The sequence below is a fragment of the Sminthopsis crassicaudata genome, chromosome 1 (genome assembly GCF_048593235.1).
Source record: "Sminthopsis crassicaudata isolate SCR6 chromosome 1, ASM4859323v1, whole genome shotgun sequence".
NCBI lineage: Eukaryota > Metazoa > Chordata > Mammalia > Dasyuromorphia > Dasyuridae > Sminthopsis > Sminthopsis crassicaudata.
The window spans coordinates 62314411-62341097 of record NC_133617.1 but is presented as its reverse complement, the minus strand read 5'-3'; the positions used below and the strand labels follow the sequence as shown (position 1 = coordinate 62341097).

The following is a 26687-nucleotide window of genomic DNA, read 5'->3' as shown; positions in this document are numbered from 1 at the left end:
CACCAAAGAAATAGAATTGGAACCCTTGATCTCTATTGGAATATCAGGAGATCTCAATGCTCTTAATTCCACCCTGCAAAAGGAAAACTGAAGCTGGGGATTGTTACCATGATAGTAACGTAGTTACAGGGATAGTTACTATGATAGAAACATAATTTCAGCACTCTGACAGATAGCTAGATGGAACAGTGGAGAGAGCATCAGGCCTGGAGTGAAGACCTGAATTCAAATGCAGCTTCGAACATGCAATAGCTACATGACTCTGGACAAAATACTTAATCTTTATTTTACTGTTGCTTCATCTGTAAAATAGGAATGATGCTAATAGCATCTACCTTGCAGGATTGTTGTAAGGATTACAAGAGAATGATTGGAAAGTGCTTAATACGATGTCTGGCAAATGGTAAGCACTGTATAAATGTTAGTCATTATTATTATTGCCAGAAGGGATAGCACTCTCTATCAATCCAATTGGTCTATACTGGCTTATGCTCTCCTTGTGAACTTTTGAACATCTGCCATCTTGAATTAAATTGTTTTCTTCACCTAGAATGCCTTCTGCCCTCTTCTATAACCATCTAAATTCTAATCATCTTTAAAGGTCCAGCTCAAATTTGACTTCTACCTTTAATCTTTCTTCAATATTCCCAGTTCAAAGTGAATTCTCATTTTTGAGGCTTCTTCTAACACTTACTTCATTTAGTAAAACTATGATAAAACTATGACTGACTGACAGGGTATTATTAGTTACCCTTTTAAAGCATATCAGTTAAGTCTCCTGAACCAGCTTCTAAAAGCCTTGTAGGAAGAGATTGTGTCTTATCACTTCTAGATTTTCCCCACAGGGGAAGAGGTAGGCATTCAATTCATCTGGATGATTGCTTACTGGGTATATGATAGAGTGGATTCTTTTGCAAGTATAAGTTGAACTAGATCAGTGGTTCTCAACTTTTTGTTCTCAGTATCTTTATATTATTAAAATTTGTTGAGGATCTGTCCAGAGAGTTTTTAAGTGGGTATATTTCTATATGTTTACTATATTAAAATATAATATATCCTAATTATTAGAAATAAAAACTAATTTTGAATTTGTAAAGGTTTTCAACAACACCCCCCAAGGTTATCTGGACCACACTTTGAGAACCACTGGACTGGACAGTTAGCTCTAAAATTATGTGACTCTATAACATATGAATGCTAAAAAGATATAAGAACTTTAGAGGAGAAATAGTAGAGAGCATCTACAGAAGGAAAAAAAATAGGTGATGCTGTTATATAAATATATTTTATAGACCACCTGGACAGAGAAATTAGATGAAGAATTTAAGATTAAGAAACATATTGCAAAATCTGCTACTGATCCAGAGGCATGCTATTGTAATGATGGCAGACTTCAACTATCAAACCATCTGTTGGTCTACTCTCTATCAAAAGCAGAAAAGTTGATAAAGTTGTAATTCACCTTGGGAAAAAATTTCATCTTTCAGTATTTGGAAAATATGAAAAAGGAAATTTATATTCTCAAATGAATTCTGACCAGGAAAGAGAAACTTTATTTTCAAATTGGAAAAGACAAGAAGCTTAGGAACAAATAGTCATTCTGTTATTTAATCAATCCAACCAAAGGGAGTTTATTAAATGCCACCATAGAGTTTGTGACAGAGAAAGAAAGAAAATTGGCTGTGTATGGCCTAATATGCTCCATAGATTTTGAAGGAGCAGGTTTCAAAGGGTTCAGGGAAAAGATGGGTCATATCCAATGGTCTAATATGTTGAAGAAGTCAACTGGAGTCAGATAGGTCACTCTCAGGAATGAAATTGTGAATCAAAATATTTCCAATGATTAGGGGAGAAGGGAGAGTTGCCTAAAGAGTCTAAGTTGGAAACACAAGGAATTCCTTGACCAATGTGGATTTAAAGAGAGGTTTAAACTATCAGGTAGTAATAGAACTATAATAGCTAGCCAGCATTTAAACAGTGTTTTAAGGTTTGCAAAGTGCTTTACATCCAATACTCATTTAAATCTCACAGCAACTCTGTGGGGTGGATATTTTTTATCCCCATTTCACAGATGAAGAAAATAAAGCAAGGACAAAAGTTAAATGGTGAGCACACAGACAGTAAGAGTACGATAAAGGATTCAGAATTCGGTCTTTCAGACTCTGTCCTGTACTGTAGTTACTCCATGTAGTACTGTATTAATCCCATGTAGGATCTGCCTACTACTGGTCATTAACTTGATTTTTTTCACCAGGAATATGGGTCTCAGGAGTCAAGAAGAACTAGATTCAAATCTTTTTTTACTATGTGACCTCGTGCCACTATGTGCCATAGACCTATTATCTGTGAGCTCCTAGACAAATTTCACCTTTCTCATCCTCAGTTGAGAACTATCAGTTTCCTCACTTGAAAAAATGAAGGTCTTGGAATATATGAATTCTGATAAATTTCTATCTTCCAGCTGTATTTTTCTTTGAGTGATATTGCCACCTTGTCACTCTAGCGAAGTTCTTAACTTGAAGTCTGTGAATATTTTTTTATTTTGTTTTGTTTGTTTTATGCAAGTTTGGATAACTTGCATTTCAATATAATTAGTTTCTTTTGTCATCCTGTGTTTTTTTGTGTTTTGCATTTGGAAAGAGAGAGAATAAACATTTATACAGCACTTAATAAGTGTCATGCACTATGGTAATAAGCATTTTACAAATATTTTCTTATTAGATCCTCACAATAAACTTGGGAAGTAAATGCTATTATAGCCCTCATATCTTATGGTTGGGAAAACTGAGGCAGACAAAAGCTGGTAAATGTTCCCAAAATTGGATTTGAATTCATGTCTAGCTGTTTCCAGGCCCAGTATTCTATATCATATACTGCACCATTTAGCTGCCATTTAAAAACATTATTCTGAGAAGTCCATAAGCTTCACCAGACAGGCTGCTAAAGGGATCCAGGACACATAGAAGTATTAATGACTCCTAAAGTGATTAGTGCAGATTTACTCTATCTGAATAGCTCTGTGGCCCCATCCTGTGGTCTGCCCTGCTTCCTTGTTGGATCAGCTGTAAATCATAGAATCCTAGTCAGATGACCTTGGTAGAAAGGAGTCATTTTCCACAGTAACAGAGAGAACATTCCTAACTATATGTTTTACAATTTGCATTATAATGATTATAGCAATGAAATAATATGTAAAAAAAATCCTACTAGGCAGGGCTGATCCCACAGCCCCAGATAAGACCCCAGACACTAAGTTCCTGAAAAGGCATATTTTGGCTTGTTCAGCCCCTCCAAAGTCTCCTTTGGTGAGTAAGTAAAGAAGCATAGACAATACAAAACAGTTCCCAACTGATGTTTAACTTATACTCACCAAGTTGGATGCTTGTTAGATGAAGACTGAGAAAACCTAGACCTGGGTCCCAATTCCTCATCACAGCACAGGGCTCCCATGTGGAACTCCATGTGGAAGGATGAAGCTCAAAAATCTGGGCCTTTGCCCTTTGGTATCCTGTCTCTGACCACATCTCACCACAACAGCTTGTCACTTGTGGAATAGGGGGAAGAGGCTCCATGGCAACCAGCGTCATTTAACCTTGGAAGTTCCCTGAGCTTGATATTTTTGGTTCAAGTTTTCAGAATCCAAGAAGTATGGCAGCTTAGTTGATAAAGTGCTAGTACTAGAGCTAGTTTAGAGAGTACTAAAATTGACTTAGTGCTACTTAGGACAATGTGAAAGACTTGAATTCAAATCCTACCCCAGATAGACCTATTATCTGTGAGCTCCTAGACAAATATCACCTTTCTCATCCTCAGTTCCCTCATGTATAAAATGAGGGTAATAATAGTACTTCCTTCACAGGTTATTGGAAAGATTGTTGTAAGAATCAAATGAAGTAATAGATAGATAGATACATAGATAGATGATGCTTTAGAAACCTTAAAGCATTATTTAACAGCTAGTTGTTATTTTTCATTACATCCCCTCTCTTCCACTAGATCCTACATCTTGTCCCCAGAACCTTTTCCTTGACTGCCACATCTCATTACTTAAGTTTGCACACCTCTCCAACTCACCATCTGCAGCCAAAGCTCTGCCATGCCTACTTTGTGGAGGAAAAAGGGCTAACGGGAAAGAGATATCCTACACGTATAGAAGATAAAAATAGAAATTAAGTCATTAAGGATGAATATCAGAGAATAACATAGTTCTGTTAGGATCATTGTGACAAAGTTTAACAGTAACTTATATGAAAAAAATGTCAGTGAACCACAAGGTCAATATGGGTCAACAGTGTACTATGGTGCCAAAAAGTAAGTATAATTTTCAGCTTTCATAAACAGAGTGTTTAGGATTGGGAAAGCATAATGTTCTCTTCTCTGCCTTAGCTAAAGTGTTCAGTTCTGAACCTCACATTTAGAAAGGATGTAGATAAAGTGGAGCATGTCCAGAAGGTGGTGGTTAAAATAGGAGAACTGGAGAATATGCCAGATGAAAAGGTGACCCATCGGATGGTGCACTGGGCCTGGAGTTACTTGCTGGGCAAGTTACAACCTGTCAGCCTCAGTTTCCTTATCTGTAATGGGATAAAAATAGCACCTATCTCCTAGGGTTTTTGTAAGAAGCAAATGAAATAATACATGTAAAACTCTTCAGAAATCTTAAAGAGCTATAGAAACAATTGCTATTAATATCTGTTGGAGGAATTAGTTATGTTTAGTATGAAACAGACTCCAAGGGAAGGCTTCAAATGTGGGAAAGGCTTTCAGGTGCAAAAGCCAGATTTGTTATGCTTGGCTCCAGAGGGCAGACTCAGAAATGGGTGAAAGTTGAAGAAAGGCAGGTTTATTGTTGCTGCTGTTGCTAGGAACAAGAAGTCACTTTTTTTCTGAGGTAATTGGGGTTAAGTGACTTCCCCAGGGTCACATAGCTAGGATGCATTAAGTGTCTGAAATCAGATTTGAACTCAGGTCCTCCTGACTATAGGGCTGGTGCTCTACCACTGCACCACCTAGCTGCCCCTATAACAACTCACTTTTATATGAAGCTTTAGAGGCTCCTATAATTTCCCCCACATCAATCCCATGAGGGGTTATTACAAGTTGTTATAAGTATTCTTTATTTCTATTTGACAGATGAAAAAGGCAAGACTGAGGAATGAAATGATTTTCTCATGAAGTATAAGATCTGATATGGACCTTAGACCCAGATCTTCCTTTCTAGTGATAGATCTATTACAATGTTGCCATTTATGTTCAAAGTAAGAAAAAAGGCTTTCTAACAATTATATCCAAACAATGGAAGGTACGACCTCCAAAAATATAAGTTATTGCTTATTTAGGTTCTATAAGCAGAGGCTAGACTTGGGCACATTAGGAAAAGGACTCTTAGTCAGGTCCAAGTTGGGCTTGGTCCCTTCCAGATCATAAGAAGAAATTCTGTGAATTTATTTTTGATTCCTTCAAATATTTGAGTAATTTTATGTATTTTTTTTAGTAAATTGCACTCAAAATTGCATTGATTTCAAATGGATTTATCAAGGAAACCCTGTATTCAGATTAATACAGTAATCTTATTTATCTTTGTCCACAATTCCCAATTCAACAAACTTTTGTTAACTGCCTACTTATGTTGGTAATATGAAGACACAAATAAAACAGTTCCAGCCCTCAAGAAGCTTACATTTTCCTGGAAGGATATGATATGTACCCAGATAAGTAAATGCAAGATGAGAGATACGCAAAAAAACAGACAGACACACAGAGACAAAGAGGGAGGGAAGGAGGAAAGGAGGAAAGCAGAGAAAGAAAGATAGAGAGGAAGGAAGGAAAAATAGAAGAGGAGAGAGAAAAAACAGACACAGAGACAGAGACAGAGACAGATGGGGAGGAGAGAAAAAGAAGGATGAAATGAGAAAAAAGAGGGAGAGAGAGAGAGAGATCCAGAGAGACCCAGAGTCAGAGACAGAAAGAGGCCTAGAAAACCTGGACTTGAAAAATGAGGGATGACTTCCCAGTGGAGACAGCTAAGCTAGAACATAAAGGAATCAGGAGGCAGAATTTAATAGGAAATGCACTCTAAGCATTGGTGACGGCTTGTAGGAATGCATACAGGTGAGCAATGGCATGGGAAGTCCAGGGAACAGCAACTAGTCTAATTTGGCTGAAATGTAGAATGCACCATGGGGAATAGTGTGAAATAAAGCTGGAAATGACACTTAATAATGATAATTCCCTCCCATGAATTGAATTGAATGCAATATGGGCACAAAGTACTTTTCTCACATCTTTAGAAGGGAAGCCCACCAAGGTATTATTATCCTCATTTTTTACAGGAAGAAACTGGGGCCCAGAGAGAAGTGACTTTTCCTCAGATCACATATGGAGTCAGAGCAGGAGCTGGAGCTCAAAACCAGGCCACCTGATTGCCACCAGGACATGGGCTTTGCCTTACTGATTGAGATAAAGATCACAGCTGCTGTGCTGCTTGCCCTCTGCACACATGCTGACCAAGGGCAGTCGAAAGTCAACTCTGAATTAAAAATCTGCTGTGTTTGGAGCATGGGGAGGGAGGAAAGGAAGTCATTAGTGCAAGCTGGCTGTCTTGGAGCCAAAAAGAGAAGCCCAGCTGTTAGCCGCATCCACAGTCACTTACAAAGACCTACTCACCCGCATCAGATTCCAGTAGATATCCAAGGTCAAATAATCCCTCCCTGGGCTCATCTAAAACAACCCTCATCATCTCAAATCCAATGCAATACAACAAGGATTTATTAGGAGCTTACTGTGTGCAAGGCACTGTGTTAGGCACTAAGGAGACAAGGATAAAATAAAAAATGGTCCCTGCCCTCAAGAAGCTTACATTCTACAGGAGGGTTGTACATGCACAGATAATTATATGCATGAAAATTGAGAATTCTAGGGAGAAATTCCTGCTTTATCCCCTCCTTGGACACTAGATAATGAGAAGTTCTTCTTTGGCATGTTTTAAAAGATCAACCCAACTAGAGAACTTGTTCCAATAATAAATCCCATTCTCTCCATGGAAAAGAGCAGCTCCATGGAGCCACCATAAACACATAAAGACAGTAACCACAAAGATAAGGCTCTTCCCATTCCCACAGTGGTTTCATCCACTGGGAGTTCCATCATTTAACATTTATTAATGTGAGGAGGGCATTTCCATAGTCTCTAGTTTGGGGACTGAAGCTGGACCCACCAAAATATTTAGTGCCCCCTTTCTGCATACAATCTTCTAACTTGATGTTAAACTTACAATAGGGGCTGACCCTGAGGAGCTGAAAATAGGAGAAGTATCCTGGTGACTCAGCCTGAGGATGCCGCAGGTGAGCTGAAGCCCTAAGCAGTGTCCAATTCTCTTAATAGTTGTGAGAGGGGAGCTAGCCCTAGATATGAGACCCTGATGGGGGCATGCAGATAAAGCAGGCACAGGCTGAGATGGATTGGACCTGCACTTTTATTTGGGGCAAGAGAAGGAGGCAAGCAGGATGAGCCTTAGGTCCTGGATGAGGAAGAGCTTCTCCTCCCCAGACTGACCCCTGGGCAGTGGGGACAAGGGACTGATGCATGCAATCCTCTTGCTTCCCAGTCATAGGATCAAACATTTGGAACTGGAAGGGACCTTAGAGGTCATCTAGTCCGAACCCCTCATTTTATGGATGAAGAAATTGAGAGGTTACCCAGAGAAGTTATGTGGCTTGCCCAAAATCACAGGTAGTAACTGGCAGAGCGGGGTCCTTAGCTCCAAATCCAGTGCTTCTGTGGCCTGTCCCCGTAGGAAGTTCAGGGGAAAAGGAGAAGGGGAGAAGGAAGCAGCTCTTAGGTCCTGTGGACCCAGGCGTGCTGCTTCCCGATTGTCAACGTCCCGAGGCCGCCTGCGGAGTCGGGCGAAGTGGATGCCACCTGGAGGCTGGGGTATCAGTCCCCACAGGGTGACAGGGCGGCAAGGAAAAGGTCAATCACTGTGGCAAAAGGTGGAGGGAAGAAGCCAGTCACTATGGCTACAGCAGAAGTTTTCCTTCAGGGGGTGGGGCAAAGGTCAGTCACCATAGCAACAGTTCTAAGGACCCTCAGCCCTCATCACCATAGCGACTGCCAGAGGACCCCTTCTTTCCCAGAGAAGGAAACAGGATTCTCGGGGATGCCTAGGATGCTTCCACAAAGGGTGGGGGCAGATTGGTCTTCTGGTTAAAGTCTTGAGATATCACCACCAAGACCCCAGGGGAGGAGGGGTGGAGGCTGAAGTTCCTTCCCTGGGGGCGGAGCAGATGCTGGTCCCCTTGGCAACACCTTTAAAAAAATGCCCTCGTTGGGGAGATTGGAGTGGATGTTGGTCTCCATGGTGACACCCAGAAATCCCTCTGGCCGGGGTGGGGGATCGGATGCCGGTCCCCATGGCAACATCTTAGAAAACCCCTTCCCACAAGGGGAAGAAAAGGGTGCTGGTCCCCATAGCGACACTTAGAAGTCCCTCCCCGGGATTGTGGCAAATGCCAAACCCCTCGGTGACCACTGGGGGAGCCCCTCCTTGGACCGGCCCCCAGCTAGACATGCAGGGGCCGCCAGGCGCTTGGGTCCCTCCAGCCCCAGCCCCAGCGAGCCGCTCCTGGGTCGGGGGAGCCGGGAGCGCGGTAGCAGTAGACTCCGAAGAGGCGGTGCTTCTTGTCCGGGAAACCGAGGTTTCTCACGCCCGGCCTCTGACCTCCACAGCGAGCCCGGGGGTTGACGATGGGATAGCGCACACTGCCGTCGCCCAGCCAGCCGGCCTCGCAGCGGTCCAGTAACTGCAGCTTCCACGCGGCGTACAGCTGGCCTACCTTGGCCACCGCGGCTCCGCTGCCCGCACACGCCCGCACCGCCTCCGGAAAGCTCACCTTGCGGTAGGGCTTCAGGAAGAAAACGTGACCTGCAGACACGACACAGCCGGCGGGCCTGGGCTCAGAGGGCAGCCTGGTCCACATCTCCTTCCCCAGGCCGGCCCCTACCCTTCCCGAGTCCCGAGGCACCATGGGGAACCCGGGCCACCTCGCAACACATGAGATTCTCTGCCTAGTCACCTCCCCTTCCCCTTCTCCCCTCCCCCCAAAAAAACCTCAATGCATATCTTCAGGGAAGATTTTTCATTGACTTCTCTCCTTCCTTAACACACCTCCTTAGCTCCCTCCTCCTCCCCAACCCCAAAAAGCTCTATTGCTCCTCAAGCTCCCCTGCCTCATAATCAGGAATACATTCACCCGCAACACCTCTCCCAATAACACAATACCCAGAGAGCTCAGATCCACTGAGACAAAGCACAAGTCTACACAGCCACATGCTGTATGTCACTCTCACAGGGTCACATCTGGACACCACATCACCCCGGGCTAAAAAGCACAGCCTCATGCACACTAATGAGTCAACATTCATTCATTTGACTGTCACTGAAATTTGTTTAATACTGAGCTTTTGAGCTCTTCTTATAATGTTGGGAAAACCTCTCTATGACCCAGACTCATAGTTCCCAAAGGCCACAGTCTAGAGGGATCAGAGTTACACAGGTACAACACAATCTACACCATGATCAGAGAAAAATAATGCTGAGGCTCAAGGGATGAAGGGAAGAAAAGATGAATAGCCAAGGCTTCTTGGAGGAGGAGGAGATTCTCTGTCCTTGAAGAGAAGATGGAGACAGCATTCATAGGGGTTCTCCAATGGCAGGTTGTGTGGACTTTGTCCCATGGGATTAGGTCACTGATGGATATATGAGCATGGGGGGATTTAAAGATGGCTGGGTTTGGAGTCAGATATTCCATTGGTTCAAATTCCAGCTCTGACACCAGCTGCATGGCTTTTGGGAAAAATGCGTCATTTTCCCTGCTCTCACTTTGTTTATATGTAAAATGAAACGATTGGACTAGATGATGACAGTTTCCTTCTGGCTATAAATTATAGGAGCATAGATTTAGAGCTAGAAGGTACCACCAATGCAGTTGTTACATTGTTCAATCCTGTCTTAACTCTTCATGAGCCCATTTCAGGTTTTCTTGGCAAAAATACTGGTGCCATTTTCTTCTCCAGATAATTTTACAGATGAGAAAACTGAGGCAAACAGGACAAAGTGACTTGCCCAGGGTCACACAATAAGTGTCTGGGGTTGGATTTGAACTCACGGCAAGTCTTCCTGACTCCAGGCCTAGTGCTCTATCCACTGGGTCACCTAGCAGACATCAAATCCATCTTCTTCAAAAGCCTGCTCAGAAAAGAGTGGCTAGAAGATGAAAGGTTTAGAGATGATGCTATACCAGAAGGAAGTAGGACAGTTTAGCTTGGATAAGAGAAGACTTAGGGGAAGGTAGCAGCTTTCTTCAAGTATATAAAGGGTTGCCCTATGCAAGCACAATTAATTTCTTCTCCTCAACAGCTGATACTACAAGCAAAAGTTAAAAGTTACAAAGGGATAGATCTGAGTGCAATAGGAAATAAACTTCTGAACTGTGAGATCAAAAGTGGGTTCAGCTGTCCCAAAAGATGGTGAATATCCCATCCCTGCGGGTCTCCCCAGAGAATGCTGGATGCCCACATGTCTAGTATGTTGGAGAAAAAGGGTTCTTGCTGAAATACATGTTGAATTTGATGTCCAAGTCTAAGCTTCTGTGATTCTGCAGAAGGTCAAGTCTAGAAATCTGCTGTGTTTAGTGATGGGTTGTACCAGTGGGAAAGGATAGTGGATAGTGGCACAACTGACCCGATCAGGAAAATAGGGAGGAACAGGTTCTCAAGAAAATGGTGTTGAGTTTGGGGGAGGAAGAATTTGGAATTCTACAGTATCAAACCATCCCAAGAAGTAGTACAAAGATTCACACAATAATACAGCCAGTTGGCATCCTTGCATACACAAAAAGCGCTCTCTCTCTCTCTCTCTCTCTCTCTCTCTCTCTCTCTCTCTCTCTCTCTTCTCTGTCTCTCTCTCTCTCTCTCTCTCTCTCTCTCTCTCTCTCTCTCTCTCTCTCTCTCTCTCTCTCTCTCTCTCACACACACACACACACACACAACCAGCAGTAACACAAATCACACAAAGTTGCAGACAGAACATTTCACTGTTTCCAAAAGCAAGGCCCAGAAAAGTCAAGATGGTGTACAGAAACCAGGACATGGTCTGAGCTCTCCAGTTTCCCTCAGAATCAACACTAGATCTTGTCCCTGAATGGATTTTGGAATAAACCCACAAACATTAGCAGTGGAACAATTTTCCAGCTTAAGATATCTTGGAAGGACTTAAGGAACATGGGCAGAAGGGAACGTGATCCAACATACATGTGGTATGGGGAATCTAGTGGGAGCCTCTAAGCTGAAGTACAGCAGCGTTGATTGGTCACTCTGTCCTGATTCAGAGAACCAGTGACTCAGCAAGTCAGCTGTAAGATCTCCAAGTGCAAAAGGCAAATTGTAAACCCACAACCCCTAGCATAAACAGGAGAGACTAGACAAGGCCAACCCAGCAGTGGGAATACCAGCAACACCATTGACCTCAGGAAGAAAAGTCAGGGAGAGGCCCCTGTCCCCACCAAAAAAAAAAAAAAAAAAACTCCTTAAAAAATAAATTTGGCAAAATGGAAAAAATTATATACTGAGGTAAACAACTCCTTAAAAATAGAATTGATAAAATGGAAATGTGTGTGTGTGTGTGTGTGTGTGTGTATACTGAAGAAAACTTTAAAAATAGAAAATTGTCAAAATGGAAAACCCCACTGAACAAAATAAGTCCCTTAAAAGTACAATTGGCCAAATGAAAAGGAGATTTTTTTTAAAAAGCTAAAGAAAATTTAAAAAATTAGAATTGGGCAATTAGAAGCGAATGACATGAGACATCAAGAATCAAAATTTTTTTAAAAAACAAACAAAAAAAAAAAAATAGAAAAAAATGTTTCATTGAAAAAAACAACCAACCTGGAAAATAGATCCAGGAGAGATAATATGGGGTTGAGGTGGGCAAGGCTGGTGATGAAGATGGGGCAGAGCAAAGCTGAGGGGGAGGCTGGGGAGGGGCCGGTAGCCCGGGCTGGGCACGCGCTCACCCTGTAGATTGGACGTGAAACAGAAGGCATCGTAACGCTCGTCCTCCTTGTGGCGGTAGCCGTAGTTGCGCACGCCCACGGGAGACTCCCGGCGGCCGCACTCTTCCCGCGGCTGGCCCACGGGGTACTGCACGGAGCCGTCCTGCAGCCAGCCCGCGTTGCACCAGTCCAGGCCCTCGCGCCACGCCGCGTGCAGCTGTTCGTAGGACGCCAGGATGCCGTCCTGCTCCGCACAAGCCCGCTGGGCCTCAGGAAAGGTCAGCGTGTAGCGGCCCAGGCGGGGATGGTAAGGAAATATCACACCTGATTTGGAAGGGAAGGGGAAAACCCTGGCTTAAGCCCGGGCGGAGACATCTGCACCCGAACCTTTGTCCCCCCACCATCCCTCCCGCAGAGTCCCCAAAGCCCTTACAGTGGAACATCCTACCCCATTCCCAGTTTGACAAGCTCACTCCCATCTATTCCTGGGCACCAGCCAAGACTTTCCTTGTCCACGGAGATGGCCACAGTCCTCAGCCTGAGAGCCGGGGCACCCCGTTAGCAAACCCCAACCCATCTTGACTGTCTTATCTTCCCCTGCCGCCTCCTACTCATCATCCATGGCTAACCAAATGGGAAAACCCAGCTCTTTACCCCATGCTCCCCGCGCCTGGAATGCTCTCATCTAAATTTGCTGTAAATCTTAGATTATTTTCTCTTCCCGAGTCCGTTTTCCCATCTTTAAAATGAAATGAAGTTGACTATTTCTACTGTGCTTCTAACTCCAATATTGTGTCCTATCTTCTGATATCCCTTCTAGCTCCCCAATTCTGTTTCAAGGGACTGTTTCAGCTCTTTGACATCCTTCTGATCTTAATTGAGTCACCAAAACAGAAATGGTTTTTCCTTCCTCTGAACTTCTTTCCCTTCCCCATTCCCTACCCTCACCTCTTTCTAAAGGCTTAATTTATCCCACCCTATCTTGCATGGGAAGTTACCTGTATACTTATTTTATCCTCCCACCAGACTAAACCACCTGAACAGAAGCACCATGGTATAATCATTTTTCTATTTTCTCAAGCCCGGAGCAACCATTCTATCAATAATATCACAAAAATTTGTCTCATCAGACATGGCTCTTCAAGATGACTTAGTCCATCCAACATACTCATTTTGCAGATGAAGATACTGAGGCTTACCTCCTGCTGCCTACATGTTGGTATTTCTCAAGTCTCTAACCTGACCAACTTTCTCCTTATAGCACAGTTAATCATCCCCATTCAAATGACTCAAATTCTTGTAGCTAGTCCTAATCTCACCCCATCCTAACTGAAATTAAAACCTGTATCACCTACTGCATGCTGAACATCTCCACATGGATTTCTCATCTGCATCACAAACTCAATATGTCCAAAAAGGAACTCATCTTTCCCTCCTTCATATCTGTCTTTTCTGCCTCTCCAATATTATTTCACATTATTCTAGATCACACTCTACATTCTAACCATATCCACTACTTAATGATAGTTTTCAATCTGGACATATCACTTCACCCTTCCCTGCATCCCTACTAATCATCCCCTATTCATGGAATGTACTCACTTCTTATTTTTGCTTCCCAGAATCCTTATCTGCCTTAAAGATTCAGCTGAACATATATAACCTATATCATCAGATTGCTTGCTGGCTTGGGGAGGGAAAGGTAAGAGAAAAAGAAGAAACAATTTGGAATACAAAGTCTCAAAAAATGAATGTTAAAAACTATCTTTACATGAATTTGGAAAAATAAAAGACTTGAGGAAAAAAGACTCAGCTGAGCTGCCACCTTCCTCTGGGAGCCTTCTGTGATTCTCCAAGATATCCTCATTCTCTCTTCAAATTACCTTATCATGTTTGCATATATCTTGTATTCCCCTAGGAAAATGTAAGTTTTCTGAGGGAAGAGACTGTTTTGTTTTTGTCTTTGCATACTTAAGTACCTGAATTACATGATCTTACCCTACATTACATAATGATTAGCAAAGCCAGGACTAGGCACATAATTGTTTATTGATTACAAGAAAAACAGTCCTATGCCCCAACATTAACTCCTAGGCTTATTCAGGAAACTGGTTTCCTTATCTATATTCTGATCCATATTCAAGTCTCAAAGGGAGAGAGCCAGAGGAGGTTTCAGGGCCCTTCCCCTAAAGAAAACATACATTCTTACATGTGTTCATAATTCTCAAGGGAACACAATCTCACCAATTAGTGATTCTGATGGGGAGGGAGGGAATTCAGATGAGGAAGAAGTGGAAAGGAGAGTATATGAAGATATATTTGAGGTTAATGGACTCCCCTTCTTATTAACCCACCCTTTCTTAATGCTATTAAAAGCAACAAAATGGGTCAACTAAATGGTGCAATCAATAGAACACCAGCCCTGTAGTCAGAAAGATCTGAGTTCAAATATATCTTTAGACACTTAACACTTTCTAGTTGTGTGACTCTGGACAAATCACTTAACCCCTAGAAGAATAAGTCAATGGAAATAATGTTAATTATTGTAACTAACACATATATAATATTTTGAGATAAAAGTGCTTTTGTTTCTTACAAACCTGTCATCCCTGTGAGATAGTTGCTATTATTATCCTGATTTATAGAAGTTAAGTGACTTGCCCAGGATCAAAGTTACAAAAGTCTGAGATAGCATTTGAACCCAGGTCTTTTATTTCAAATACCACTCTATCCATGGCCTCACAATCAGACGATCTGGGTAAGAATTCAAGGTCCAAATCATAGCAGCTGTGTGATACTAAGAAAACCAACTACTCTAACTGGTGTTCCAATTCCCTCATCTGTGAAACAGGGAAAAGAATACTCAGCATTGTTTTGAGGAAATTGCTTTATAAACATTAAGGTACAAGTGGATTGTGAATTATTATTCTTAAAATACCAGGTGTTCTCAGAGAACCTGGGAATCCTAGAGGTTCTCCTAGACCTGTCCAGATGGTCTTTATAATAATGTCATAATAAGCCTTTTTAATTTCTAAAAAGGTAAATATCTTAATATAGCCTGCTTCAACAAAAGCTCTTTGGGCATCCTCATAACTTTTAAGAGTGTAAAGGAATTCTAAGACCAAAAAGTTTGAGAACCATTATTATAAACCATTCTTGGAAACCACTTTTGCTCTGTGGATAGGGCCACTCTAGTCCTGAGAGTTATTCAAGCCCAAAGTAGGTGCCTAACCTGGATTTTTAAAGAGATGGACGTCTCTGACTTACCCCACTCACCTGAGTCTTCTTGACTCAGACCACCCTGTGCTAAATCAAGTCTTACCTTTTGGATTCTTCTAGTTCAGAACTCTTTCACTGCCCACACCCTACAGTATTTTTTGTATCTCCCTGCTATCATGTGGTGCTATATGTTTTTGCCACCTAGACCTAGGATGTAAACTATTCTCTTCTCCCAGTGACCAGCTCTGCAAATAAGTAGTAGATGCTGAACACATTTTTATTGAGCTGAATTGTTCAAGGATCTTTTGAGTCTAAGATACTGTGATTCTTGGATCCGAAATCAATAATAAAAATCCAGGCTTTCACAGAGACTGATTTGAGAAAGCTGTTGAATCCAACCTGTCCTTGGAAATACATCCTGTATGATCTGTCTGTACTACAAAGGGTGATGCAACCATCCAATGAGAACTCATTAAAATGTGAGCTTTTTGAGAGCAAGAACTGTCATTTTTGGTTTTCTAGTTGCATCACCAACAGAGTTCTTCACACAGAGTAAGCACTTAATACCCTTTGATCCAGCAGTGTCACTACTGGGACTATATCCCAAAAGAAATCATAAAAGAGAGAAAAGGATTCATTTGTACAAAAATGTTTGCAGCAGCTCTGTTTGTGGTAGCAAGGAACTAGAAATTGAGTGGATGCCCATCAGTTGGGGAATGGTTGAATAAATTATGATATGAATGTAATGGGATATTATTGTTCTATAAGAAATGATGAGCTGGAAAGATATTAACTAATGCTGAGTGAAGTGAGAAGAAGTAGAAATACAGTGTACACAGTAACAAGATTATATAATGATCAACTGTGATGGACTTGGCTCTTCTCAACAATGCAGTAATACAAGACAATTCCAATAGATTTGGGATGAAAAATACCAGGCACATACAGAAAGAGAACTGTGCAGACTATGGAGAACTATGTGGATCGAAGCGTACTATTTTCACTTTTTTGTTTTCTTATCTCATGGGTTTTTTTCCTTTTTGTTCTGATTTTTTTGCACAACATGACAAATATGGAAATATGTTTAAAAGGATTGCATATATTTAACCTATATCAGATTGCTTTTTGTCTTGGGAAGAAGGGAGGGAAGGAGAAAAATTTGGAGCACAAAGTCTTACAAAAATGAATGTTAAAAACTATATTTGGAACAATAAAATACTATTGAGGAAAAAATAGAGTAAGCATTTAATATTTGCTCATTCACTTATTTACTCATTGATTCAGGAAACAAGAACCCACTGTCTTGGGAAGCAACCCATTTTACTTTGCAAAGCTCCAATTATTAGGAAATTTTTTTCCTGAAATCAAAACTAAACCTGCTTCTTTATAATATCTGACCAATTAAATCTCTTTTCTCCATGACATCCCTTTAAATATTTGAGGATAGCTATCTTACTTCCCCCTAGTAAATGTCAAGGTCCCTCTATCTACTGCATCATCTAGCTACCTTAATATAATAATGGTTTAATAGTGGCGAAGATTAAATGAAATATTTTAAGTGTTTAGTACATAATAGAAACTATATAAATGCATTATTTGTTATTATTTGTACTAAGTACATTCAAAATGTAAATCAAACTACCTTGGGAAGAAGACACTGGCAGTTGGGGAATTCAGCAAAGGTTTCATGTAGAAGGTAGCATTCGAGTTAAATTTTGAAGAAACCAGGATTCCCTATGAAACAAAGGGCGCATTTCAGGTCTGGGGAAGAACCAGCTCAGAGAAAGACCTGAGTTGGAGATGAATGATGAAGTGTGGATGCGTAAAGAATAAAACCTCAGAGTGTGGGAAAAGCACTGATGCAAGAACAGTTGCAAATGCAGCTTGGGGCAGATGAAGAAAGGCTTTAAAAGTCAAACATAAGAGTTTATATTTGATTGGGAAGATAACAGGGAATCACTGAAGTCTACTGAGAACATGGTCAGTCCTGGGCTTTAGGGAAATCATTTTGACAGTTGTGGGTAAAATGGATTAGAGGAAGAGCTTGAGGAGGCATAGAGATTAATGACATGGTTATCACAATAGTCTATGTGTGAGGCAATGAGGGTCTGAAATTAAGTGGTGGCTGTGTATATAGAAATAAGGGGATGGATGTGAGAAATGTTGTAGGGATAAAAATAAAAAGATTTGGCAACTGACTGGATCTGTGGCTTAGTTCAAGAGAGGAAGTGAAGATATCACCAAGGCTGTAAAATCTATGAGAATGGGAGGATGGTGGTGCCCTCCATGTGGTAGGGGAATTAGGAAGAGAGGACAGTCTGAGGGAAAAGACTAATTCTGTTATGGACATTTTCAATTTTGAATATTATACCAGGATTTCTTAATATGTTTCCACTCTCAATTCCTTTTGCCTGAGAATTTTTTATGCAATCTCAGGCATATAGTTATATAGAATAAGCATGCAAATCAAACATTTATTGATGATAAACCATAATTTTGTGACTCCCCACGTTGTTATGTAATTCCACATGGGATGGCAACTCATAGTTTACCAAGCTTTGCTCTATAGAACATACATTTTGAGATGTCCAAGAGGCAGTTGGTGATGAGAGACTACATCATGATTGAGGATGGATCTGGATTTTTGGATCTGGGAATCATTTGCATAAAGATGATAACTGAATCCATAGTAGCTGCTGAGATCACCAAGAAAAATGCTATGGAGCAAGAAGATAAGGTCAAGCCAAAACTCTGGGGTAGTCCCTCAGATAGAGGGTGTCAAAGAGCCCTCTTAGCTTTGGTCATTGGCACATTTGGTAACTATACCTTTTATGCCTTCCTCTAAGTCATTAAAAAAATGTTGAAAAGCAAAGGGAGAAACCCTGGGATACCTCACTGGAGAGATCCTTCCAAAATGACATCGCACCCATAAAGTTGTTTTCAAATACAAGCCATTTGAGTCCAGCCAGTTAATCACTTATGAACCCACATAACTATCATCATCAAGCTGTCATCATAGCAGAGACCTTGTCAAATGCCTCGCCGATACTTCGGTATATACAGCATTCTCTGATCTTCCAGCGATCTTCCACCCCATCAAAAAGGGATATTGATTAATCTGTCATGAGCTGTTCTCAAGAAAGCCAGGCCAATTTCTTGTGTTCACTACTTCCTTTTCTAAATGTTCACAAACCATCCTTTAAAAAATACATTACAGAATTTTGCCAGTGATCAAAGTAGTTGACATCATTCTCTTACCTTCGACTTGCAAACCTCTTTACAATCTACAAAGTAATTACTATTACCGCTTTTGTGTAAAAAAGAAGCAAACAAGACTCGAATGAGATGGTCTAAGGAGGAGGAACCAGTTCTAGATTAACTGAGCTACAGATAAAAGTCACCAAGGCTGACTTGGGACGGGGCATCCCAGGACAACCATTGCACTTTCTCCATCCATTTTTCCTGAACCAAGAAAAACTGCTGGGTAAGAATGCTGAGGCTTAGAAAGTCTAAGGTCTGGAGCCAGCCTCAGTCTGGCCCTTCAAGGGACTGGACATGACAGGGCCATTATTCACTGGCACACTGTCCTCTCCTTCTCTAGCAGAGAGAGCATGTAATTTGAATTGACTCCACCTTAAGGTAGAAGGGGAAAAGAATCCAAAGAGACAATGTCCAGAACCCCTTCAGCCCTGGTAGTCTGCAGGTCATGTCCCTCCCCCAGGGGAGCTGAGGAAGGTTCCCAGAACTCTCTGGGTCTGATGGAAGTCCACTTCTTCGGAGAAGTAGAAGCGCGTTGAGACAAAGGACTCGCCCTCTAAAGAAGTTCCCTCTATGATTTCCCAGCTAAGATACTTCCATCTTCTTATGTTCTCATTTTCCCGATAGAAATCACAGAATCTCAGATCTGGAAGAGACCTCAAAGGACTTTTAGTCCTTAACAAGAATATCAACTACAATATACCTGAGAAGAGGTATTTGTAAAGTGCTTCACAAACTTCACAATGATATATAAGTGCTAGTGATTAATTATTGTGATTATAATACCTTTGACTGAAAGATCCACAAGCAGAAGGGGACACAGACAAGGCAGGGTTGGTACTACCATTAAATTTAATGTATATTAAAAGGAATAAGTTGTATGTAAGGGTTTTGTCAATTCACATACAATTCCCATTTTCTGTTCTTTGGTGAAATTTCATATTGATGATTTTCTAATTCATCGTAAAAAAAATGTTTTTTGAAATTGTTGAATTTCACTCCTTGACAACCAATGATATTATTTTCTTCTGATGGCACAACTCTATCCCACTTCTTGATTCCCCAATCAACACACCTCTCTACAGCATCTTATTTTCTTATTTTTCCAATCAAAATGTCTGTTATACTTCCCGACTTGTCCAATGGAAATGCTCCCAACCATCCCGCTTCCTTAATCTTTTTATTAAAATACCCTCATGTCCCACTTCTCTTCCCCTTGTCTCCTGCATTGACCCTGGGATAGGTACCTTCTAAGTCCAAGCTGACCATGCCAGCATCATCCTCGAGCTCATTGGTGACCTCACATTCATAACGGCCATAGTCCTGTAGTGTGACATTTCGGATAATCAAGGAAGCGTCTCCGGGACCATCCTCCTGCAGGGATGTCCGACCCCGATAACTGCCAAAGGCCCGTCTCTCCTTGCCCATGGCCACGAAGACATCACGAAAAGCCAACGGGTCAGTCACTTTGGTCCACTTGAGGCGGATTTCGTCTTCATCGTGCGCTGAGATGTCGTAGTGATAGCGACAGGGCAGGACGATGGTTCCCCCTCGGTGCGTCACCACCTTTCCTGGTGCTGTCTGGACCACCACAGCCCCTGACTCATCCTCTGGAGAGCAGGGAATGTCAGGAGGAAGAGACAACCACTCAGGCACTCTAATCACTCTGCCTGCCTCCCCCCCCTCACCTTCCTCTTCAGTTATTGGGGATGTGAGGGAAGAATATGGGACGTCAAGGGTCAACTACAAAAGGCAAGCTAATCCCTTCATTCCTAGGTCAAGATCTGAATGGAGGTAAGAGGTTGGGTTGGAAGGAAGGCTGATTGGAAAAAAGGATTTGAAGATTAATTGTAGGTTGTTCCCAATCTGTACCTCCTTAGCTTTCCCTCCACAGGCCCAACGAAGGGATGGAGACCCATAGATTAGATTAGGGGCCTAAATAATGAAATAAGGATTCAGGAAACAATGTGGGGACCAAGTGAGAGAATGAGACCCTGAGGGAAGGTATGGAGTGAAATGAGATGAGAGCTGTAGCAGAGGGGACTGAGAACTTGGTGAAGCTATTGGAGATGCAGGATGTTAGCTGTCAGTGAGAGACTGGAGTTCACTGAGGGCTCAGTGAAAAGAATGGAGGGCTCACTGAGGGAAGGTGGGTTCTCATTGAATGGACAGGGAGATAAGGGGAGAGAAAAATTTTAAGGAGGGAGATAACAGGTGAATGAGGGGAATTGGGCTCAATGAAAGATCAGTGAAAGGAAGAGGTGAGGACTAAATAAGGAGATGAGGGCTGAATAAAGGCATTCCTTAGTGAGGGGGGATGGGAGCTCCTTGGAGGGATGGGAGCTCGCTCACTGGGGGAGGGGATGTCTACCTCATCAAGGGCAAAGAGGTTTCAGTAAGGAGAATGAAGTCTTGCTTAATGGGAGTAAATGGAACTCAACAAAAGGAACCAAACTATGGAGAGGAAAGTGTAATGAAGAATAAAAGGGTTCAGTGAGGAGTTTGGGAGCTCAATGAGGGGGATAGGGAGTTAAGTGAGGGGGATGAAAGCTAATTGAGGGGGATGGGAGCTCATTGGGGGATGGGAGCTCATTGAGGGGGAGGGGAGCTCAATGGGGAGATGTTTACCTCATCAAGGGCAAAATGGTTTCAGGAAGGGGAATGAAGATTTAATGAGGGGAATGGGACTCAATAAAAGAATGAAAGATCAGTGAGAAGGGAATGAAACCTCACTATGGGGATGAAAGCTTAATGATGAATGAAAGGTTCATCGAGGTGTTTTGGAGCTAAGGGAGGGGGATGGAGAGCTGAGTGAGGGAATGGGAGCACATGGGGGGATGGGAGCTAGGGGGAGGCTCATGGGGGAAATGTCTACCTCACCAAGGGCAAAGAGGCTTCAGTAAGGGGGCTATGAAGGCTTAGTGAGAGTAATGGAACTCAGTGAAAGGATGAAGGATCAGTGGTGAAAGCTTAATGAGAAATGAAAGGGTTCAGTGAGGAAACTAGGTGCTCAGTAAGGGAATAAAGGCTCAGTGAAATGGGATGAGCCCCATTAAATCTGTGAAGGGGGAATATTGGTGGAGGTTGGGATTATTCTTCATTTCTCAAAATGGGAAGGTAAATTATTCCTGCTATGGGGAGCTGCTAGAGGATAACCCTGTCCTGCCCCCAACTCACCCAGCACATGAACAATCTTCTTCCGGCCCCTGTCACTGCCCCCGAGGGCAGAGGCTGCAAATACCAGGAGGATCCAGATGTTGATGCCTGCTGCCTGGCAGGAGAGCCCCTAAGGGGAATAAAGGTGCCTAATGTAACTAGCAAATAGGGACTGAACTCCCTTGGGAAGGGGGAGAGATTTATGCAGCAGCCACTGCATCTCCACCCTCAGGCCCCAAATTAGCTAAGTCTTCCCTTATCATAAATCTCTGATCTTTTCCTGTATGAATTCCTAGAGGGGGTAGATTTTGACTTGGGTTTTGAGGGGCATTTTGGGAATTGGGGGAGACAAGGAGAGGGAGGAAGAGAAGCAAAGTGAATTCTAAGGGGAAGGAGGAGCCCAAGCATGAATGGGGGGATAGGGAGCCCAAGATGGTTCAGGATACAGTAAGGAGGCCTGTTGGTTGGAGGAGGGGGTATGTGTCACCATGAGGTGATGTACGATGATGTTCAAGCCTTGATCTAAACGTGAGGAGATCTGTGTTTCTATCACTGTCCTAGCTGTGTGATCTTCAGCAAGTCATTTCTCCTTCTCAATGACCTCATCTATAAAATAGGGAGAGAGGAATAAGGGGAACCAGGTGGTCCTCTCAGCTCCAAGAAACGCACAACTGTCATTCTGCCTCAATGGCATCCTTTTCTGGATTCTCTTTCTTCCCTTCTCTGGGCATCCAGTAACGATCCAAGATGGAAGCTGAGCTAATGGCGTCCTGTAGGGGAACTGTGACAGACTAGGACTTGGTACCCCTACTTCTCATTAGTGGACACAGAAAAGCCATGGCCAGGAAAGGACAGACTCCTCAATGACTTGGGAGTCAGAGAGTTGGCTTTGACTCCCCCACCCCCATTCCTCTCCTCCCTACTCTTCTACTGGGTATGAAGCTCCAATGAGATGAAAAAAAAAAATGTGAAAATGGCATTGTAAAATCTGATAACTGTCAAAAGTCAGAGATGAGAGGGACCAGAGAACATGGACTATTAGAGCGGGGCAGAGGTGGGGCAGGGGAACCTTAAAGCACACTGTCTCCAAACTTGGAAGGGATCTGAAAACTATCAGAACCTGGGAGAGCCCTTAGAACACAGTGTCAGAGCATGAGGAGCTTCCTATTCTGAACTGAAAAGCTGACATTGTAAGAGAGGAAATAAGATCACACAGTGAGACAGGAGCTGAGGTGGAGCTGAACCCAAGCCCTGCTCTCAGTGCAGACTTTAAACATAAAGTTCTTCTTTTGGGCAGAAGTAGTAATAGTTGAAATGGGGGAAGGGCAGCAGCCCTCCTTAGACTGTGGGATCTCTTCCCCTCGTGTTTCAGACCCTGGGGGTCCTTGCAACGACTCAGCTATTCTTCTGCACCCAAATGGGTGCCTCACACACAGATGCCAGCACCCACTGTCTCCCACACTTCCATTCTCCTACCTGAGTGCCAGCAAACACATGCACACTCACACACACACAAGCCCCACAAATATATTCTCTCCCTCTCTCACACATTCCATACACTCAAATGCTCTCTCTGTCTCTGTCTCTTCTCTTTGCTACTCTCACTCTCTCCAACTCTCCATCCCTCCCTCCCTCCGGCTCTTTCTTTTCCCCCTTCTCCCTCTTTTTCTTCCCCTCCTTCTGTCTCTGTCTGTCTCTCTCTGTCTGTCTCTCTCTGTCTGTCTCTCTCTGTCTCTCTCTGTCTCTCTCTCTCTCTCTCTCTCTCTCTCTCTCTCTCTTCATGAAATAGGTTCCTCAAAGAGAAAGAACCTCCCTTCTCTAATACTATTTGTAGGACTGGGGGAATGTGACCCTCTTTGACTATAGGTATATGGAGAGTGAAGGATACAAAGGCCTTTAATAATTCATTCCAGATATAGATTTCAGGGTCTCAGGCTCCCGGTCCCAGGCTCCAGGAGCCCTGAGGTTACTTAAGTGTAGCTGGAAAAAGTTGGGTGGGGGTGGCGGGGGAAGGGACAGACACAGAGTTCTTGCAGACCAAGCAAAGAGCACTGGGCAGGCAGCCTGGGCAGGCAGCAGCTGTGGAACAGGCCAAGCAGCAGTTCAGGTCCATATCTCTCCCAGAGACCCCCAGACTTGCTTCCAGCCCAGAACCCCCTGCCCTAAGGGCTTCGGGGGCAGGAAACCATGGGCCAGGGGCATTCATCCAGCAGCAGGGGCAGGTGGTAGGGAAGGAGGGGTGGGGGCAGGCAGAAGGAGCCCAGGGCCACTGGGCAGCAGGGGCAGGTGGCGGGCCTGCCAGGACAGGACAGCCTAAAGGCTACACTCAAGCTGCAGTGGTGCAGAGGCTCTGCAGGGAAAGGGAGAGAGAGCCAGCAAGGAGCATGCCGCATTTCCAATTTCAAGGTTATTCTGTCGGGGGCTGGGAGACTGCACCAAGACAGGTAGGACAGAGATTTAGAAAGACAGAGACAGAGACAAGTACAGAAGAGACAGCCAGATAAAGACCAGGAGAGTCAAAGAAAGAGACGGGGAAGACATATAAATACAAAAAGGAGAAATAAAAATAGTGACAGTGTCAAATAAAGAGACAGAAGTCAGGAAAGACAGAAACTAAAGGAAATGTACAAACAGAGAAAGCAAAGGAGAGTAAGAGAAGGGAGGAGGGGAGAGATGTAGAGAAAAAGAGGTCAGAGAGAGAGGAGAGAGAAGGAAAGAGAGAGGAGGAGGAGAGAGAAAGGGAGAGAGAGAGAGGAGAGGAAGAGAAAGAGAGAGGGAGAGAAAAAGAGAAGACAGAGAGAGAGAGAAGGAGAGAGAAAGAGGAAGAAAGAAGGAGAGGGGGGAGAGAGGAGAAAGGGGGGCACTTACCATCTTTGCAAGAGCCAAGAGGCAGCTGAAACCTTTAAGCCTCCATCTGACAAAGTTGCCAGCTCCTTTACCTGCTCCTAGAGCCGGGCTGGCACGTGTCTGGTGGAGGCCGGGCCCCACAGTCCTTGGCACAGGCGTGCTTGTAGAGGGAGGGGTGTGTGGAGGTGGGGTGGAATGAAGAAGAGCTGGGACTGGACGGGCACAAGTCTGCACCGGGAAACTAGGTGGATGACGGGAGGAGGTCTGGGCAGGGAGGGATTTTTAAAAAGAACGAGGTGTTAGAGCAGGCTGGGATAAGGCTCTCTGGGGCTGCAGGTCCACGGCTAAGGACAGACTTAGCACTGACCCTCCCTAGTCCGGGGACGGAAGGGGAGGCCAGTGTTAAAGGCCTCTGGACAGGGAGTGCCGGGGCATCCTTTGAGACAGCCTGAGTTAGATGAAGCTGAAAGGCAAATGCAGTGTCCCCTTTGATGGAGGAAGGATCTTCCTCAGCACTGGAAACTTTAACCGGACTAGGCTGATAGGGGAATAGAGGGGAAGTGGGAGCAGGGGAGATGGACCCCTTCCTCTGACCCCGGAGCAGGGGTGGCGGGATGTTGGTCCTCCCAGACCCTGTGAATTCTAGCCTTAGTGACCTGAAAGAAACTTCTGAGATCATTTCTTCCAACTCCTCCGCTTTACAGAGGGAAAAACCGAGGGAGAAAAGGGAAGTATCCGAGTCACGTAATCTGCTCAGTGCTGAGGAGTGAGGCACAAGCTCAGATACCCAGAGCCGATGGACTCGGTGTTCTAACCACACCGGGCCCGTCAGCTCCCCCTCTTTTGCTGTAATCCCAAATAATAATAGTGGCTAACATTTTCATATAGCACCTACTATGTGTCACAATGTCACTGTGTCAAATGTGATCTTCCCAACAACCCTGGGAATTATCTTCATTTGAGGAAACTGAGGCAGAAGTGAAGTGACTTGCCAGGTCCCATAGCTGGTATATGGGTGAGCCTGGATTTGCACTCATATGTCTTCCTAACTCCACGCCCAACACTCTATCCACGGTACCATCTATTTGCCCCAAATTTCCTCAGGATAAACCCCCCTCCTTCTATAAGGCCTTGAGGTTCTAATGAATAATTTAAGGGTGCTCTGAAGTAAGGGAAAGGAACAAAGCTGGAGAGAAAAGAGGGTCTCTCTCATTATCTCTTCCACATTGTGGGGTCAGGGGTCAGGGACCTCCATGATCTGGAAAATCCTCTTAAAATTTTTGGTCCTCCCTTCATACCACAGAAATCTGAATTCAATGCCATTAAAAGATAGACTATGTTGATATTATACAGTACTATACATATGATTTATTTGTTTCTGAGTCTCTAAGTTGTCTTTTGTGTATGTCATCCGCTAGCCTTTGGGTGCTGTCTGCAGCTTTTGCAAAACTCCCCTCAAATTCCCATTTAATTTCTTATGCCAACCTGCAATATATCAAAATCAGTTTGAGGAAAATGTCAATGTGGAAGGGATAATCGTTAGTCATCCTTGGCCTTGGCTGTCTATATTTGAGGGAGGCCTCGATATCTCCAGGGACACACCTTACTCCCCTTCTCAGAGATGACCCAATACACACTCAGACCAAATGCCTTTGTTCAATAAAAGTCAATTTACTACAGAAAACAAGGACGACAAAGTCTTTACAGATAATGCAAACCCAGGTACAGGGAAGAGGAGTCCCACCTTAGAACTGTTCCTCTGGTGGTTCTGGTCTGGACACCTTCATCCACCCTACCTTGCACCCAGTCCGCTTTTGGCTCCGTGGAGATGAGCCTGGATCCATGCTGAGCCCACCCACTCTCAGCTGCTCCTCATGTCCCCTTTTCTTGATCATTGTCTTCCTTTCCCCTAACCCAGATAAATGAATCCTCTTTCCAGAAAGATTTATGAGCCCCTAAGTCTCTCTCCAAGGGGAAAAAAGTTCAGAAGTTCTAGGTTTGAAAATCAGCTAATATGACACCTTGGGCATGTCCGTTCCCCTCCCTGAGTCTCCATTTGTCCATTCAGTAAATGAGAGGTTTGAATATAGATCATACTGCAGGTCCTTTTCAATTTTAAGATTCTGTGCTTCAAATCCAAGTTACAGTTGGGTCCCT

The 26687-nt window shown here is 43.4% G+C and overlaps 2 protein-coding genes across 2 annotated transcripts in view; both read right to left on the bottom strand.

Annotated features, from left to right (window-relative positions):
- Window positions 1-7140: 7140 nt before the first annotated feature.
- On the bottom strand, window positions 7141-24638 carry HAPLN4 (hyaluronan and proteoglycan link protein 4). Its single transcript, XM_074307032.1, has 5 exons — window positions 24552-24638; window positions 21705-21813; window positions 19775-20137; window positions 12072-12374; window positions 7141-8923 (listed from the first exon to the last, which is right to left on the bottom strand). Exons 1-5 carry the CDS (start codon window positions 24552-24554, stop codon window positions 8562-8564), a joined length of 1140 nt encoding a protein of 379 aa, XP_074163133.1. The 5' UTR covers window positions 24555-24638; the 3' UTR covers window positions 7141-8561.
- A 1539-nt stretch (window positions 24639-26177) lies between these two features.
- The window catches only part of TM6SF2 (transmembrane 6 superfamily member 2), a 21319-nt gene continuing 20809 nt past the window's right edge, over window positions 26178-26687 (bottom strand). The window contains exon 10 of the mRNA XM_074307020.1: window positions 26178-26687. This exon is cut by the window's right edge and continues 1222 nt beyond it. The gene's annotated coding sequence lies outside the window, so the exon portion shown is untranslated.